The sequence below is a fragment of the Syngnathoides biaculeatus genome, chromosome 16, assembly GCF_019802595.1.
Source record: "Syngnathoides biaculeatus isolate LvHL_M chromosome 16, ASM1980259v1, whole genome shotgun sequence".
NCBI classification, from domain to species: domain Eukaryota; kingdom Metazoa; phylum Chordata; class Actinopteri; order Syngnathiformes; family Syngnathidae; genus Syngnathoides; species Syngnathoides biaculeatus.
Window position 1 is genome coordinate 6,157,261 of NC_084655.1, and position 14,528 is coordinate 6,171,788.

General features: G+C 39.9%; 1 protein-coding gene across 4 annotated transcripts in view; it reads left to right on the forward strand.

Moving 5' to 3' along the window:
* Positions 1 to 520: 520 nt before the first annotated feature.
* Positions 521 to 14,528, forward strand: part of kmt5c (lysine methyltransferase 5C) — a 34,561-nt gene continuing 20,553 nt past the window's right edge. The window contains exons 1-3 of one of the 4 annotated variants that reach the window (XM_061845942.1): positions 883 to 1,403; positions 1,810 to 2,112; positions 2,904 to 3,036. In XM_061845942.1, the coding sequence (XP_061701926.1) occupies positions 2,924 to 3,036 (113 nt within the window). In that variant the 5' untranslated portion in view covers positions 883 to 1,403; positions 1,810 to 2,112; positions 2,904 to 2,923. Of the gene's footprint in view, positions 591 to 882; positions 1,404 to 1,809; positions 2,113 to 2,903; positions 3,037 to 14,528 lie in introns of those variants that run through there. The other 3 variants (XM_061845943.1, XM_061845944.1, XM_061845941.1) reach the window with 3 other exon arrangements.

The window sequence follows — 14,528 nt, forward strand, 5'->3', positions numbered from 1 at the left end:
GAAGGGCTGGAAGAAGTGGGTGGGGAAAGGGAAGTCTGGGCATCCCTGCTGAACCTACTCCGCCTCTCGACCCGACCTGGAAAAGCTGTAGAAAATGGATGGATGGATTTTTTGTTTTGCTTAATTTTTGGTTTTCCTTTGATAGTAAATTCTCATTTTTTCGTTTGGAAAAAAAAAAAAGTTTACTGAAAATAAAAAAAAAATTGAACTTATTTTAGTTGCACTTTTACAAATATTTTACAGTATTTATCAACAAATTAAAAATAATCTAAGGTCTACCCTATCACATGTACCATGAAAAATATTTAATTAATTCAACTACTTCACTGGTGTCAATATTTGCAGTTGAGCTCTAGTCCTTTAATGAAAAAAATTGTGTATTAAACTATATATTTAAAAAGTGAATTAAATGCCCAATGGCTTTTGTCGTTTTTACTTCCAATTTTGCATTTTAATCACAATTTAATCTATTTAAAAATGTAATTAGGTTCACTCTTTCCACCTGTGCAATACATTGGTGGCTGCTGTTGCTTCTGCTGTGATGGAAGCAAGTCGAATACGTCTTGCAATCTATTTTTAATTGCTTAGTGGTAAGCGAATTCTCGAACATTCCCCTTATAGTAGCACTGCATTGCTAAAATGCGAATTGCAGGAGGGGGCCAATGTGGTAAAAATACTCGTGTTGCCATAAAGAGGCCACTGTACTATAATCCTTCCTTGCTTTCACCGTATCGACAAAAAATAACTCCGCCCTCCCACAAACACTTGGCCAATCAGACTCGAAAATCCAACCTGGTGCGTGGATTTGTCAGATTGACGTGAGACTCTACCAATGGTCTTCCTTAAAATGAGTCACTATGTGGATGGGTTACTTGCTCACCTCCGGTTTATAAACACGATATTTCATCTGCCCTGTACACACTGACCAATCATTACAGTCGAAATCAAACCGGTTGCGTTTGATTTGGCCGACTGAGCCTGATCCCAACGAATGGGGTCTTGGATAGGCGTGTTTGTAATATGGAGGAGTTCGGTTGCGCTGCAGCGTAGCTGATCAACTTTTACTACTAAAGACGAAGGGGTTTTTTTTTTTGAATTTTTTTGTTTTGTTTTGAAACGCTTCTCATTGACGAAGCTTGTTTACGCTGACCTGCTACAGACACAAACCAGCAAAGACAACACACTGTTGTTGAGTGAATCGCGGATATTTTCACGCCGGGTTGCCAGTATACATTCCAGAAGTGTTAGTGTAATCCGGGGCGGAAAGCTAGCCAGCTAGCTTGCTTGTTAGCATGCTGCTAGGCTAGCTACCCAGGCGAAGATATTTTTTTGTTTGTTTTTTTTTAGGGGGGATCTTACTCCACCTGCCGCTCCTACTTTCGTTGACTAGAAAGGACTCCCAGGTGGGTTGTCCGAGGCTGACATCGTGGCTTTTATAGCGCGGTGGTCCGAATCGGCCGCCTATTATGTGATTGTTTTGTGATGACGACCCGCCATACAGTACATACTACATGCTAAGCTTGCGCGCTAAATCCATTGGTCAGTAATGAACTCGTTGACACTTTATGCATCCCGATTGGGGGACGTTGTGACAATATTTGAACGCGAGGATGCATTGTCGCTGATTATTAACGAAGGCCAGTCTATATTACCATACTGTACTGTCATTGGATGTTAAAATTGCTTTAATTAGGGGGGTCACAACGTAGTGAGGTTTGCCCTCGGGTAGTGTTACAGCTGTAAAGTCACGTTCATGTACAGGGTTGCTAGGCCTACGCACATTTTGAACTAACTTGTTTTTTTTTACAGGTACCTTAAATAATGACAAATGGTCTGAGACCAGAAAAATGAAGTCGAAAGATGCATTTAAAAAAAGCAGGTCTGAGTTCGAAGGAAAGTAATAGAGGAAGGCCAAAAAAACAGGTTCAAATGCTGTACAGATGCGTGAGTAAAAACGCAGGTGTGAAGGAACAAAGACACAGGAGTAGGATAAAGCGACTGAAAGATGGAAGGTTGCATGATTAAAAAGGTCGGAGGAAAGGAAGCCACAAAGGAAGGATGGAGGGCAGAAAGCAAAAGATCGCTAAATACAACCCAACTTATCCCAGTTTGGTATGTACCTTGGATTTGATGTCACCATTCAGTTCACATTGGATACAGTAAAGGAACGAAATGCAACACAAACTGCTTGTCTATTGGGAGGTATTTAATGGCATTTCCAATTAAAACATCTACAGCCTTAATCTTAGTGCAAAAACATGGAGGAAGGGAAGAAGGGAGACGAGTGCAACAGTAAAATTTTGAACAGTTTGGATTCTGCAATGCAAAACTCATTTGGCAGTTGTTTATTCTATGGCATCACTTATGTTCCTGTTTGACAGTTTGTCCATAAGTGGAAATAGTTTAGATTTTTTTTTACTATGGTGGCACCGTGGAGCAACTAGTTAGAATATTGTCCGCACAGTTCTGAGGACCGTTGTTCAAATCCTGGGCCCGCCTGTGTGGAGTTTCCGTGTTCTTCCCATGCATCCGTGGGTTTCCTTCCTCATCCCAAAAACATTCATTAGTTGGAGAGACTAAATCCCTCCTAAGTGTGATTGTGAGTGCAACTGTTGTCTTTATGTACCCTGTGATTGGATGGCAACCCGTTGATGTTGTACCCCTCCTCCTGCCCGATGATAGCTGGGATAGGCTCCAGCACTCCCACAACACTTGTAAGGATTAGCGGGTTGGAAAAATTGATGGATGTTTTGAGTATCATTAATATGTTAAGGGACTAATTACAAAATGAATTGCAAATAACAGATTTCCTGCAATCTATTTACTTAACTTTTTCTTTGGCTTTTTAAAAAATGTTTATTAAGTTTATTTTAATTTTTGCTCATGTCTGTAACCTTTTGCAGCATGCTGATGGTGGGAAGTGATGGACTGTTGCACTAGAATGAGTGTGAAGGAGCTGTGTGAGACTGATGACCTGGCCACCAGTCTGGTGCTGGATCCTCTCCTGGGCTTCAGCACCCATAAAATGAACATCAGGTAATTGGCTTCTCACTCCCAATCTGACCACTTTGGAGTCATAAGATCATTCGAACACCACTTGAACCCATGTGGGATGTCAAGCTTGTTTGATGCATTTGAGATTTTTGAGGTAACGAATAGAGAATGAAGTATTTGCGCAGGAACGTGCAAATACGTGAAGTCATCCTTGATTCTATTATGTTAAAGTCAACCGTTGGTGCACATAGTTGACTATAGTGCTAACTGCCAAACTTGCTTGTTAATTTGTTTGTCGTTTTCCTTTTATTCGTTATTCAGGGATGAGAATTTTCTGCAGATTTGTGGAATTCTGAGTTTTTCAGCTGAAAATGTCATTGTTGTGATACGTGTAGATTCGTTGAGAGAAATTAGGGAAGCGGGAGGGGGGGTACAGCTTGATGCGGGGCGAGGCTGTGATCAAAAACGGCTGCCAGCATCTATCGGCAACATTCGTCGTGAAATTAGTCACAGCTGTGATAGCGGAAAATGGCATTGCTACCTGTTTACGGCATTGCTATCTGTTTGCATGTTATTATAGACCAAATTGGTGTTTATAATAACGACAACATTCCGATTTCTAGCAGCACTTTGGCAGTATTTCATCGATATTTTCACTTTGATGTTAACATTTCTTAGAGAAGCATTCTGTTTACTACGGCATAGATATAACTTTGTGTTTGAGTTCGTTGTTTTGCTCTCACGAGCGTAGCCAAGTTGAGGCACTAACACAAGTAACAGTAACGGCGCTCCCCTCGCATTCTCTCAAGACGTCGCTTATTTTGTGTAGTCTTGACATTAATTTACGTGTTTATTTCATAAACGTTAACTAAATAAGCCTGCTCCAAAACAACCGGTATTTAGCAGGAAACAGGAAATGCAAGTTAACAGTACCGAGGATGTATGGAAGTTAGGCCGAAAGCGCATGTTCAGAGCTGCTTCACGTAAACACGTCGAGCGCATGCACATAGAGGCGCGTTCAAGCAAGCCGTCCTCATATTTATGGCAATCGCGGCGATGGTGCCCCCCCGCTCCTCACACACAACAACACATCACGATTGGCGACAGGAATGTTTGTTACAATGTATCGCTAGCTTGTTGCCACGTACACCGATTATGTTGAACTAAACTTTCAGCATCTTCAAAACATTGCAGGTATAGACCGTTCATGTTTATTCCTTGACAGGCCCGTGCATTTAAGTTTTCGTCAGATAAAGTTTGTCAGATCAAGAATTTTTATTGATGAAAAATTTTAAATACCATTTTATATCATGGTCTACTAATATTGGTTGAAATTGGAAATTAGCATTTCTGAGTTTGAAATTTTAGTTTTCTATTTTAGTTATGTATTTGCTTATTTTTAATTTAGTTATGTTAATCCAGTAAGTTATTTTAAGGCCATCCCTAATCACACCCGCAACTTTATCTGCGACACGTGTAGATATGGGACTGCTATATATATATATACACATATATATATATATATATACACATATATATATATATAAAGGCAACTCATTATGCTATTAGTATGACTAGATCTATATCTAAGGTAGTGAACAATGTGGTAGAGTGTATCAGTACAACGCGACGTAACAAGTTTGAGACTTAAACATTAATCGTAATTACTACAGATTAAATTCTTTAACATGTTTTGCTGTATGGTGTGAAAATTCTAGAATATATTTTTGTGTATATTCAATATTTATACTATAATATGTATAATGTGGGGGAAAGGACAATTTTAGATGTCTTTTTACTGAATTACACTTAATTCATTTGTCTTGAGATCAACTGTCATATTTTAAGCATGTATGTTTAAACGTGATTTTGTGCTATCCAGTGATAGGGGGATGGGGGGCAAAATAATCTGGGTTTGGCCCTTGGGAAACCTCTGCCCAATTTTTATTCATTTATTTTTTGGGGTCACGACTTAGAAATGTTACTTTCATTGTTTGTCAGAATTTTGTTCACAGCTATCGCCAGAATGCACCACAGCCATCCATTTTTTTAAAAAATTTCCTGGGGGAGCATGCCCCCGAACTCCCCTAACAGGACTTCACGCCTTCAGTGGCCGCATTTCTATTTTCGGGAATTTTCACGAAAGTCCATTTTCATCTGTAATTAGTATGCCGTGATCGCTCTTCAGGTGTGCTGTGGGAAGTAATCCTATTTTATATAATTGCTTAAAAAACATTTATTCTGAGAAACAATGTCCCCTTATTCATCTATTCATCCCAGTGAGGCACAATGACAGACTGAACAAAAAAAATCCTCTTCCTAAGATGGCAGAAGTACATACAGTAATTAATTGATCCATTTTTGGTGACAGTTACTTTTCCTGGTGTGCCATGCGATTTTTCAATTGTGAAATATGTGCCTTGGCTCTATAAAGGTTGGAAATCACTGCTGTAGATTATGCATTTTATCACTGTTTTATATTTCATGATCGCTCTCTGTCTCATTCAAATATATATATATATATATATATATATATATATGTCTGAAGTGTTTTATGAAAAAAATTTGTGCCCCCCTTGAAATTCCCCCCAAGGCAGACATTTTCAGTGTTTTTTCCAAATTGGTCTTTCTCATCCCTGATTATTATAGTCATCCACAGACGTTTTAACTTTTTTATGAAGCTGAGAAATTTATCTGTCTGTCAGTAACCTGGTTATATCATGGACAGGTACTGGGTATGCATAGTTAAAAGGCCTAAAGTCTTAGAGAGCACTGTATAGAAAAACAAATTATCTTGAAAGTAAAGTGTAAGAATTGCATTTGGGTTCATTTATCTATGTTCTGTTTGGTATTTTGATTTTAAAAAGATAAATTTGTTTATTCATCAAGTAAATTATACTTTTATATGGTGATGGTGCACTAAAATTAATCAAAATGAAATGTTTTTGTCAGGGGAAGGCCTTAAAATCACTAACAAAAACAGGGATGAGAATTTTCCGTCGATCGGGAGAGTTCCAACTTTTTCAGACCAAAATGACCATTCTCGAGATAACCGCAAATCAGTTGAGAAAATTTCAAGGGGGTGGGGGTAGGGTATCGTGCGCCTGCCTCTCGGTGGTGGGCTCCGAGCTGCAAGTTCAGCTTAGTGCTAGCACAAGCACGACTATCATATGCCGTTCTAACTTGTTTGGTAGTGTAAATATTTGCATTTTGCGACATAAACATTAAAACTTGTTTGTGGCAGATTACTCGATTGGACAACAGAGATATACAGTATCACGATCCAATCGTGTTAGTGGTTAATTGAGTTTCACCATTGGCATGTACATGTTTTCTCAGAAATCGCAGTGTAACTTGTTAGTTAGCCAAGTAATGGCGTGTGGGACTTAGATAGCGCGAACTGAGCGACGGTGTGTTCAAAGTTTTACCATGGCGAAAGTGTTAGAAAAAAAGGATGACGATCGAGGGAGGGCAATTGACAAGAATGCTGGAATCAAAAACTGTTTCAGACGGGCATGGCTTGAAAAAAGTGTGCAGATAGGACCGAAAACGGTTTCAACATGTCTAACCGAGCACATACAAAAAGTGGACATTCCTGGCAAAGTGCGGCGCACTCTGTGTTCCGATAAGAGCAAAAAATATCCAGGAGGAACCCCTCCCCCCCCCAATCGACAGACATTTTAAGTGTATTTCCAAATTGGTCATTCTCATCCCTGCAAAAAAAACTGGCCCCTCTGTCGTGAACAAATAAACATCCATACATCCACCCATTTCCTGAGCTGCTTATCTTCACGAGGGTTGCGGGAGTGCTGGAGCCTATCCCAGCTGTCAACGGGCAGGAGGCGGGGTACACCCTGAAGTGGTTGCCGGCCAATCGCAGGGCACAAATTAACAATTTTTTTTTTTTTTTACCTGTTTTGTTTCTACTGTTTGTTGGTTTCAATCTTCTTGTTCACAGAAGCGTGGGTACATATATCTCAAGTCATTGTCAGTCTTCATATGAAACTGTGGTATGCAATGGTCATGCTGTACCTCAAAAAATGGTGCGACCAAATTATGTGCTCATCTGACCAACGGGAAAATGTTGGTAGGACTCGTTCTACCAGTGTAAAGGTTAGTGTAGAACCCTGATAAAGTAAGGTGAAAACTGATTAATTTAATAATTGATTCATTTATTGATTTGTTTTTTTTATGATGAATTTATAAATCGGGTAACTCTTTCCCAATCATAATAAGATGCTGGCGCAGATTGGCGAAAGCAGTTAAAGAGACAGCAACTTTCAACAACCACTTCTTATATAGTAGTGTTAAGAGAGCATTAAAAAATGAACTCACAAAAGTGTGACCACATGAAATATTCACTTGCTCACACTGATAAAAGGGCCGCATATGTGACCCTTTTGGTCGCAGTTTTCAGCCCTAAGTTACACACTTGACCAATAAAGCTGATTCTGAGAGACATCGCCCATGTATGGGCAATATAGTACGCTAGCACTGCAAGATGTACAGTGCAAACTGTTTTGAAATTAAACAGCCGTTCAGATTTTGTGACACATTTTAACAGGCAGAGATGGGTGTTATTTGCCTTTTTTCTCCCCAAAATTGCCTGAATGGTGCTAATGTTTTTAGCCTTTACTGCTAAGTGGGCAGCAGCGTTAACCTGACTAGATGATGGTGAATGGGGAAAAAAAGACAAATACAGGAGCTCCTCAGTTTAACTTATGTTGTATGTCAAGACTGTTGTAAACCAATGATACTGTGTAATGTTATTAATCCCTGTTCGTTATCTGTGATCAATTGGAACCTTGTACATTATAAATAAATTGACTCAAAATCATCCTCAAACTGAATGAGGTTTAGCTCATTTGAGCAAACTGTTACAGTATATAATGTATCATCATTGTGCTTCCAAGTTCTTCATGATTGCTGCCTCCACGTGCAATTGAAATAAATAGAATAACTAGAAATACACACTCAGTCATGCACAAACACACATATAATCTGTCATATAATTAATGTCCTGGGTCCTCTTGACTGTTATTGATGGTTTACACCTCTTACCATGATGGAAACAAAACAACTTAGTCTGTATAGCTGGCTTCCAGACTAAATCAGTCACTCACAATTGACGAGTGCATTCGCGCCATCGCACTCGCAAAACTGCACAGTTGAGCACAAAAAAAATCACACACAAATTTGTTACGAGTAGAAATACATAGACATTCTCACTGCACATGAAAACCAATCCAGCGCAGTGAACCACAGCCTGACTTTTTTTTTTTAACATGGAAGCACAAGGTCTCCTGCTAGATTACCTGACTCCGCCCCCCTTGGGCTCTTAAAAGGGGTACATTCATAATTACAAACACCGTCCATCCACACAGTCTGGCAACGTAGAGCAAAGAGAGTTCGACATGCTGCTTGTGTTTACTCTCGATAACGGTAAAAGGAAAAAAAAAAAAAAAGAAGCGCTGTTGCTTTAATGAATGTTGGGGTATGTGAATAATAGCAGAAAAAGTGGTGAAACTGCATGAGATTTTCTCTTTTTTTTTTTTGAGTAAAAAAGGTCTGGTCTGAATCCAAAGTAGAAAGTACAGGATGAGATGGTGTCTCATGTTAAAGGGCCACTGTCATGAAATGCATAATTTTTAGTATGTTATTAATGAAAAACCGCCATCCTACCCATGCGTTTTTTCACAACAAAACATGATTTTGACGTATACACCTTTTTTGTAACTCCCGCCATGAAAATCCTCTCGAGGGATTTGCTTTCGAGAAGAAGCAGGAAGTGACGTACATGGCAGGACCGCCCTCAAGTGGACTCATTTGTCTCTATTAGTTTTACCTCCGGGAAAGTAGCTTGTTGTTCCTTCGTGTTAGCCAAAATCCCGGCTCTTTTCATTACTGGACATTGCTTAAACACTTGGGAGGATGGATTTACCCTTCATAAATTTGCAAGAGACCCGGTTCGTCGTGAAAAATAGATTGCACAGGTACAAAGGACTAGAGCTTCGTAGGTTCCAAATTACAAGTAGGTGTGTATACAGCTACTAACGGACGGACCACTTAATCGATCTCTCATAATGTAACAAAAGATCCGTGTACGTATGACAGGCGTGCTAAATGTGTCGATGTGCGCGTCGGGCTCGCCAGCGACGACTGCTGTATCGGCTCGCAGATGGCAGCGGCTATGAACAACGCTCCCGACAATGGCGCACACAACCGCGAGCGATGACAACTCCGCGAAGCAGCCTGGCTCGACTCCATGAGAAGCCATCTCCGCGCCGAAAATGAACCACTCCGGGCCGAGGCGCCGCGTCTGCCAGTCACGGCTTCGGCGAAGGCTGGGCTTTGGGCTTGTGGATGACGGCGGCTCTAAACAACGGTGCCAACAATGACTCAACCGCGTGCGACGAAAATGCCCTAAAGTGCCCGGCTCGGCGGTGTTGTTCATCACGGACGCCAGAGGCTATGAGCAACACCGTAAAGCGGCCCGGCTTGGCGCCATGATAAGCCACCTCGGTGCTGAAAATGAGCCACCCCAACTGACAAGGCTGATGGCTCATCTCCGCCGCGAAAGTGAATCGGACGAGGAAGCGGTTTGACTGTGATCGCATATCATCTGGATATGGCTTGAAACATTAGGGTAATATTGCCCTGGTAACTTCATTCGGTTGTGTGATGTTTTCTTCTTCGAAAAGCGCTTCTGTGTCAGAAGGGATGTGTTTGTCTCCCATAGTAGGGTTCACCGCGTGTTTTCAAGGGTCAATGTCCGGGGTGATGTCACGGACAGGGATGCAGCCAATATGGCGACCACTTTGATGTTGTTGAATGACGCTTCCGCAACTTTGTGCATGGACGACGCACTCTCTACTCATATTTATTTTTTCGTATAGACATTGATGTGAATAATGGTATTTGTATTTTTCATTACAATATCTATTTTAGAATGTTCATAGGGATCAAACTTGACCTTTAAAATTCCACCTTGGCACAGCCTGATTAAGGATGAAAGCACAGCCAATACAATGCATAAAAAGCTAATTCTGTATTTTAATAATAGGAGGCAACATAACATTAACCTTAAAACTGTTTGGGAGCGTCATTCTATTTTCAACACTTATTGCCAAAGATATTCTGCAAGCAATAATTCAGTTTTACACCAAGAAAAATAGACAGGGGTACCATTGTGGGTTAAAAAAAATCAACAAAGTTGCAAGCGACCCTTCAAATTTATAGTTCATAGTTGACTTGGTTTAGTTAGCAATGTATTTTTTTGTTTGTTGACATTTTCATTGTAAGTTTGCAAAAACACAAAATTGTCTTAGAAATGTTCTGATGGAAATGTAAATGCTGTAATCTGAATTTTGAATGAGCCATGTAACTTCAGTGGATGAGACTGATCTGACCACGGTGCATATGTCTGATGTTGCTCATAGTCTTCAAAGGGGGTGCTCACGGGCTTTGTGTGTTTGCTTAGACACGTAAAAAATTAGAGCGAATATTGGTCTTGACATTAATTTACATGTTTTTTTTCATAAATGTTGGTAACAAAAGAAGCCTGATCCTCAACAATTCGTATTCACCCGGAAATAGGAAATGCAAGTTAATCGAACTGAGCATTTTCAGAAGTTACGCCAAAAGCACATGTTCCGAGCTGCTTCACGTACTGCGAGCGTATTTACGTTGAAAGTCATCAACATCATGAGCCATGTCAAAGGAAATTCAGTTACACTAAAAACATTTCTGGGATATGACACAGGTAATGTTTCAGTATCTAGCTATAATAAATATGAGATTGTGATTTACTTTGACCTGATCTAAGTTCTAACATTAGATGAGTCTGTCCGTATATCTAAATGTGAACGGTCATTTTCATTATCTTGAAGTTGGAAAACTTTTCCCCTCTACATGCTTTAGGAAGATATAGATCATCTAGTGCTAGCTTTCATCAATGGATTGATAATAAATACCGCCATAAATTACGCTTGAGTATAACAGTTCATCATGATGAAATGATTTAATTATATAAATACTTAGTTTTGAAATTGAATGTCTATTGACATCTTTAAAAATATCTGGGTGCAATGTCAATAAATTATAATTATGGTATTGGTAACAACTTCATACTCTGGTAGAACAACTCAGTAAGTTATTTTAAGATCTTGAGATTCCATCACTAATCACACCCATAACTTTATATCTGCGGGCATGACTGACCACACCTGTACATTTTTCAAATGTGAGTGACTGCTAAATGTATTTTTACTCTGAGCACAGCAGTGTTTCACTTCAAATTAGGAGGTAACAAAGAGTAAATTGAAGCAAGTGCACCTTGTAAATCAATTTGCAAGGTAAATATTCATATTTCCTGTACTTTTTCATTGTTTTATAAAGAAGCAGTTTGACATTAAATTCCAAAACTAAAATGATTTAAATTTATTTTTTATTGCAAGTTTTAATACAACATAAACATAACTTTATAAGTGTATAACCAAGTTATACTGCTTGAATACTAAAAAAATTAAACTTAATGCTCAGGTCTGGATTGTCAGTATCATGAACAAAACAATCATCACATGAATACTATTGTTTAGTAATACAAAATACATTGTTCGTCGGTTGAATAATCAGTTGTAATCCTAGATTCTAAAAAAGTCTTGCATTCCATCATTCTCCATTTCTGTCATCTATTTATGGTGGGATGGTGGAGCAGTTGTAGAGTGTGAGAGTGTAGAGTCCCAGCCGTACCTGTGTGGAGCTCAGAAAATGGATGGGTGATTTGATTGGGAAATAATTTGATTTTTTTTTTTGCTCACCAGGCGATCGGTTTTGATGTCAAAATTTGTGGATAAATCAATGTCATTGATGGGCTCTGAGAAATACATTTACTCTGCATCGCCGTCATGCACAGTGTAACTTAATTCCAAAGTTAGTTTTTTTTACATACGTAATATGTAGTTTGTTCATGCCTTTTGATATAATACTGTAAATATCAGATGGCCAGCCAGTAAAGTTATTAATTGAAACAATGTCAGCGGCATGGGAGAAAGAAAACGGCTGAGACGACATGTAATGCGTAGATCAGACTGCAAGACATTTGCTCTTTCACTATTAACAGACTAGTGTAATAAAATCTTGTGTTCCGATAGCACTGCATCCCGTTTTTTACGATAATTGGGCTTTATCTATTTAACTCAAATGCAACAGTATACACTCGTTACCATGGGGATGACAGCTCGAGTGGATTGTGCTGACTGTGTTATAAGAAGAAAATGGGGGGGGGGGCAGTGGTGGTCACCTGGTGCTCAAGACGGTGACGTTTGTTTAAGGCTTGCTTGAGTTATAGTGAAGACAATAAGTATTTGAAAACCCTGCTATATTGCATGTTCTCCCACTTTGAAATCATGGAGGGGTCTACAATTTTCATTGTAAGTGCATATCCACTGTGAGAGAGATAATCTAAAAGGAAAAATCCAGAAATCACAATGTATGATTTTTTTAACGATTTATTTGTGTGATACAGCTGCAAATAAGTATTTGAATACCTGTCTATCTATGTCTGTAGAATTCTGACCCTCAAAGACCTCTTTAGTCCGTCTTTAAAAAGTCCGCCTACACTCCATGTTTTATCCTGAATCAGATGCACCTGTGTTGGGGTCGTTAGCTGCATAAAGACACGTCCACGCCATGCAATCAGTAAGACTCAAACTTGTAAAATGGCCAAGACCAAAGAGCTGTCCAAAGACACCAAAGACAAAATGGTATAACTCCACATGGCTGGAAAGGGCTACAGAGAAATTGCAAACAGCTTGGTGAAAAAAGGTCCACTGTTGGAGCAATCATTAGAAAATGGAAGAAGCCCAGGACTACACGACAGGAATTGGTCAATGACCTGAAAAGAGCTGGGACCACCGTTTCCAAGGTGACTGCTGGTAATACACCAAGACATCATGGTTTGAAATCATGCATGGTATGAAAGGTTTCTCTGGTTAAACCAGCACATGTCAAAACCCGTCTTAAGTTTGCCAATGACCATTTGGATGGTACAGAGAAGTCATGGGAGAAAGTTTTGTGATCAGATGAGACCAAAATGGAACTTTTTGGTCATAAGTCCACTTACCGTGTTTGGAGGAAGATGTATGATGAGTTCTATCCCAAGAACACCATCCCTACTATGAATCATGGGGGTGATATCATCATGCTTTGGGGTGTTTTTCTGCACATGGGATAGGACGACTGCACTGTAATAAGGAGAGGATGACCGCGGCTATATATTCTGAGATTTTGGGAAACAACCTCTTTCCCCCAGTGAGAGCATTGAAGATGAGTCGTGGCTGGATCCTTCAACATGAAAATGACCCGAAGCACACAGCCAGGAAAACCAAGGAGTGGCTCCGTAAGAAGCATATCAAGGTTCTGGTGTGGCTTAGCCAGTCTCCAGACCTAAACCCAATAGAAAATATTTGGAGGGAACTGAAACGCCGTGTTTCTCAGCGACAGCCCAGCAACCTGTCTGATCTAGAGAAGATCTGTGTGGAGGAGTGGGCCAAAATCCCTCCTGCAGTGTGTGCAAACTTGGTGAACAACTACAGGAAACGTTTGACCTCTGTAATTGCAAACAAAGGCTACTATACCAAATATTAACATTGGTTTTCTCAGGTGTTCAAATACTTATTTACAGCTATATCACACAAATAAATCGTTAAAAAAAATCATAAATTGTGATTTCTGGATTTTTCTTTTTAGATTAACGCTCACAGTGGACATGCACCTACGATGTAAATTTAGACCTGTCCATAAGTGGGAGAACTTGAAATATAGCAGCAGGGTTCGCACACGGCCCTAAAAGTCCCCAAAACCCCTAGATTTTCGAAGGTGCATTTAGGGGCTCCTAAAAGTCCTTAAAATCCGTGAAAACCGGTCAAGCCCCTAAAAAGGCCTTAAATAAAAAAAAATCAAAGGGAGGACCTCTACCGCCAAAATTCTCCCTAAAAAATAAATATTTAAAAAAAAATTGCGATCCGTCTGGCGTCCAAATCAGCTGGAAATTGTCAACGGAAGTCACCGTGTTGACAACTAGTCGCCATCTTGTCGATATTCCATTGTTTGTTTCCGTGAAGAGGCATTTCACTTCGTCTTCGTTACGACGTAGCGTAGTTCTTTCATCGATCCAACTTGTATCACGGGGAAGTGCATTTTTCAAGAAGCTTGGGTTGAAAGTAAGGAGTTTGGGAGCTGGGTTCGTCGAGATCCAAAAGATCGGCACATGTTTTACTGAAATCTGTGCAAGCAGAGTTACCAGCTTGAAAAGATGGGCATCAAAGCGCTGGAGTCGCACCGGAATAACAGGAGACACGCTGATTTGGCGAAGACTCTCTCATCTTCCGTTGGTATGAATCTGTTATATCAAGACAGTGAAGCATCAACTTCAGGCAGTGGTACTGGCAGTGCATGCGCACCTACAGTTGTCCAGTCATCGACTTCAACCAGCCGGAAGTCAGGCTTTATGAACGTAGTTCAATACACGAAGA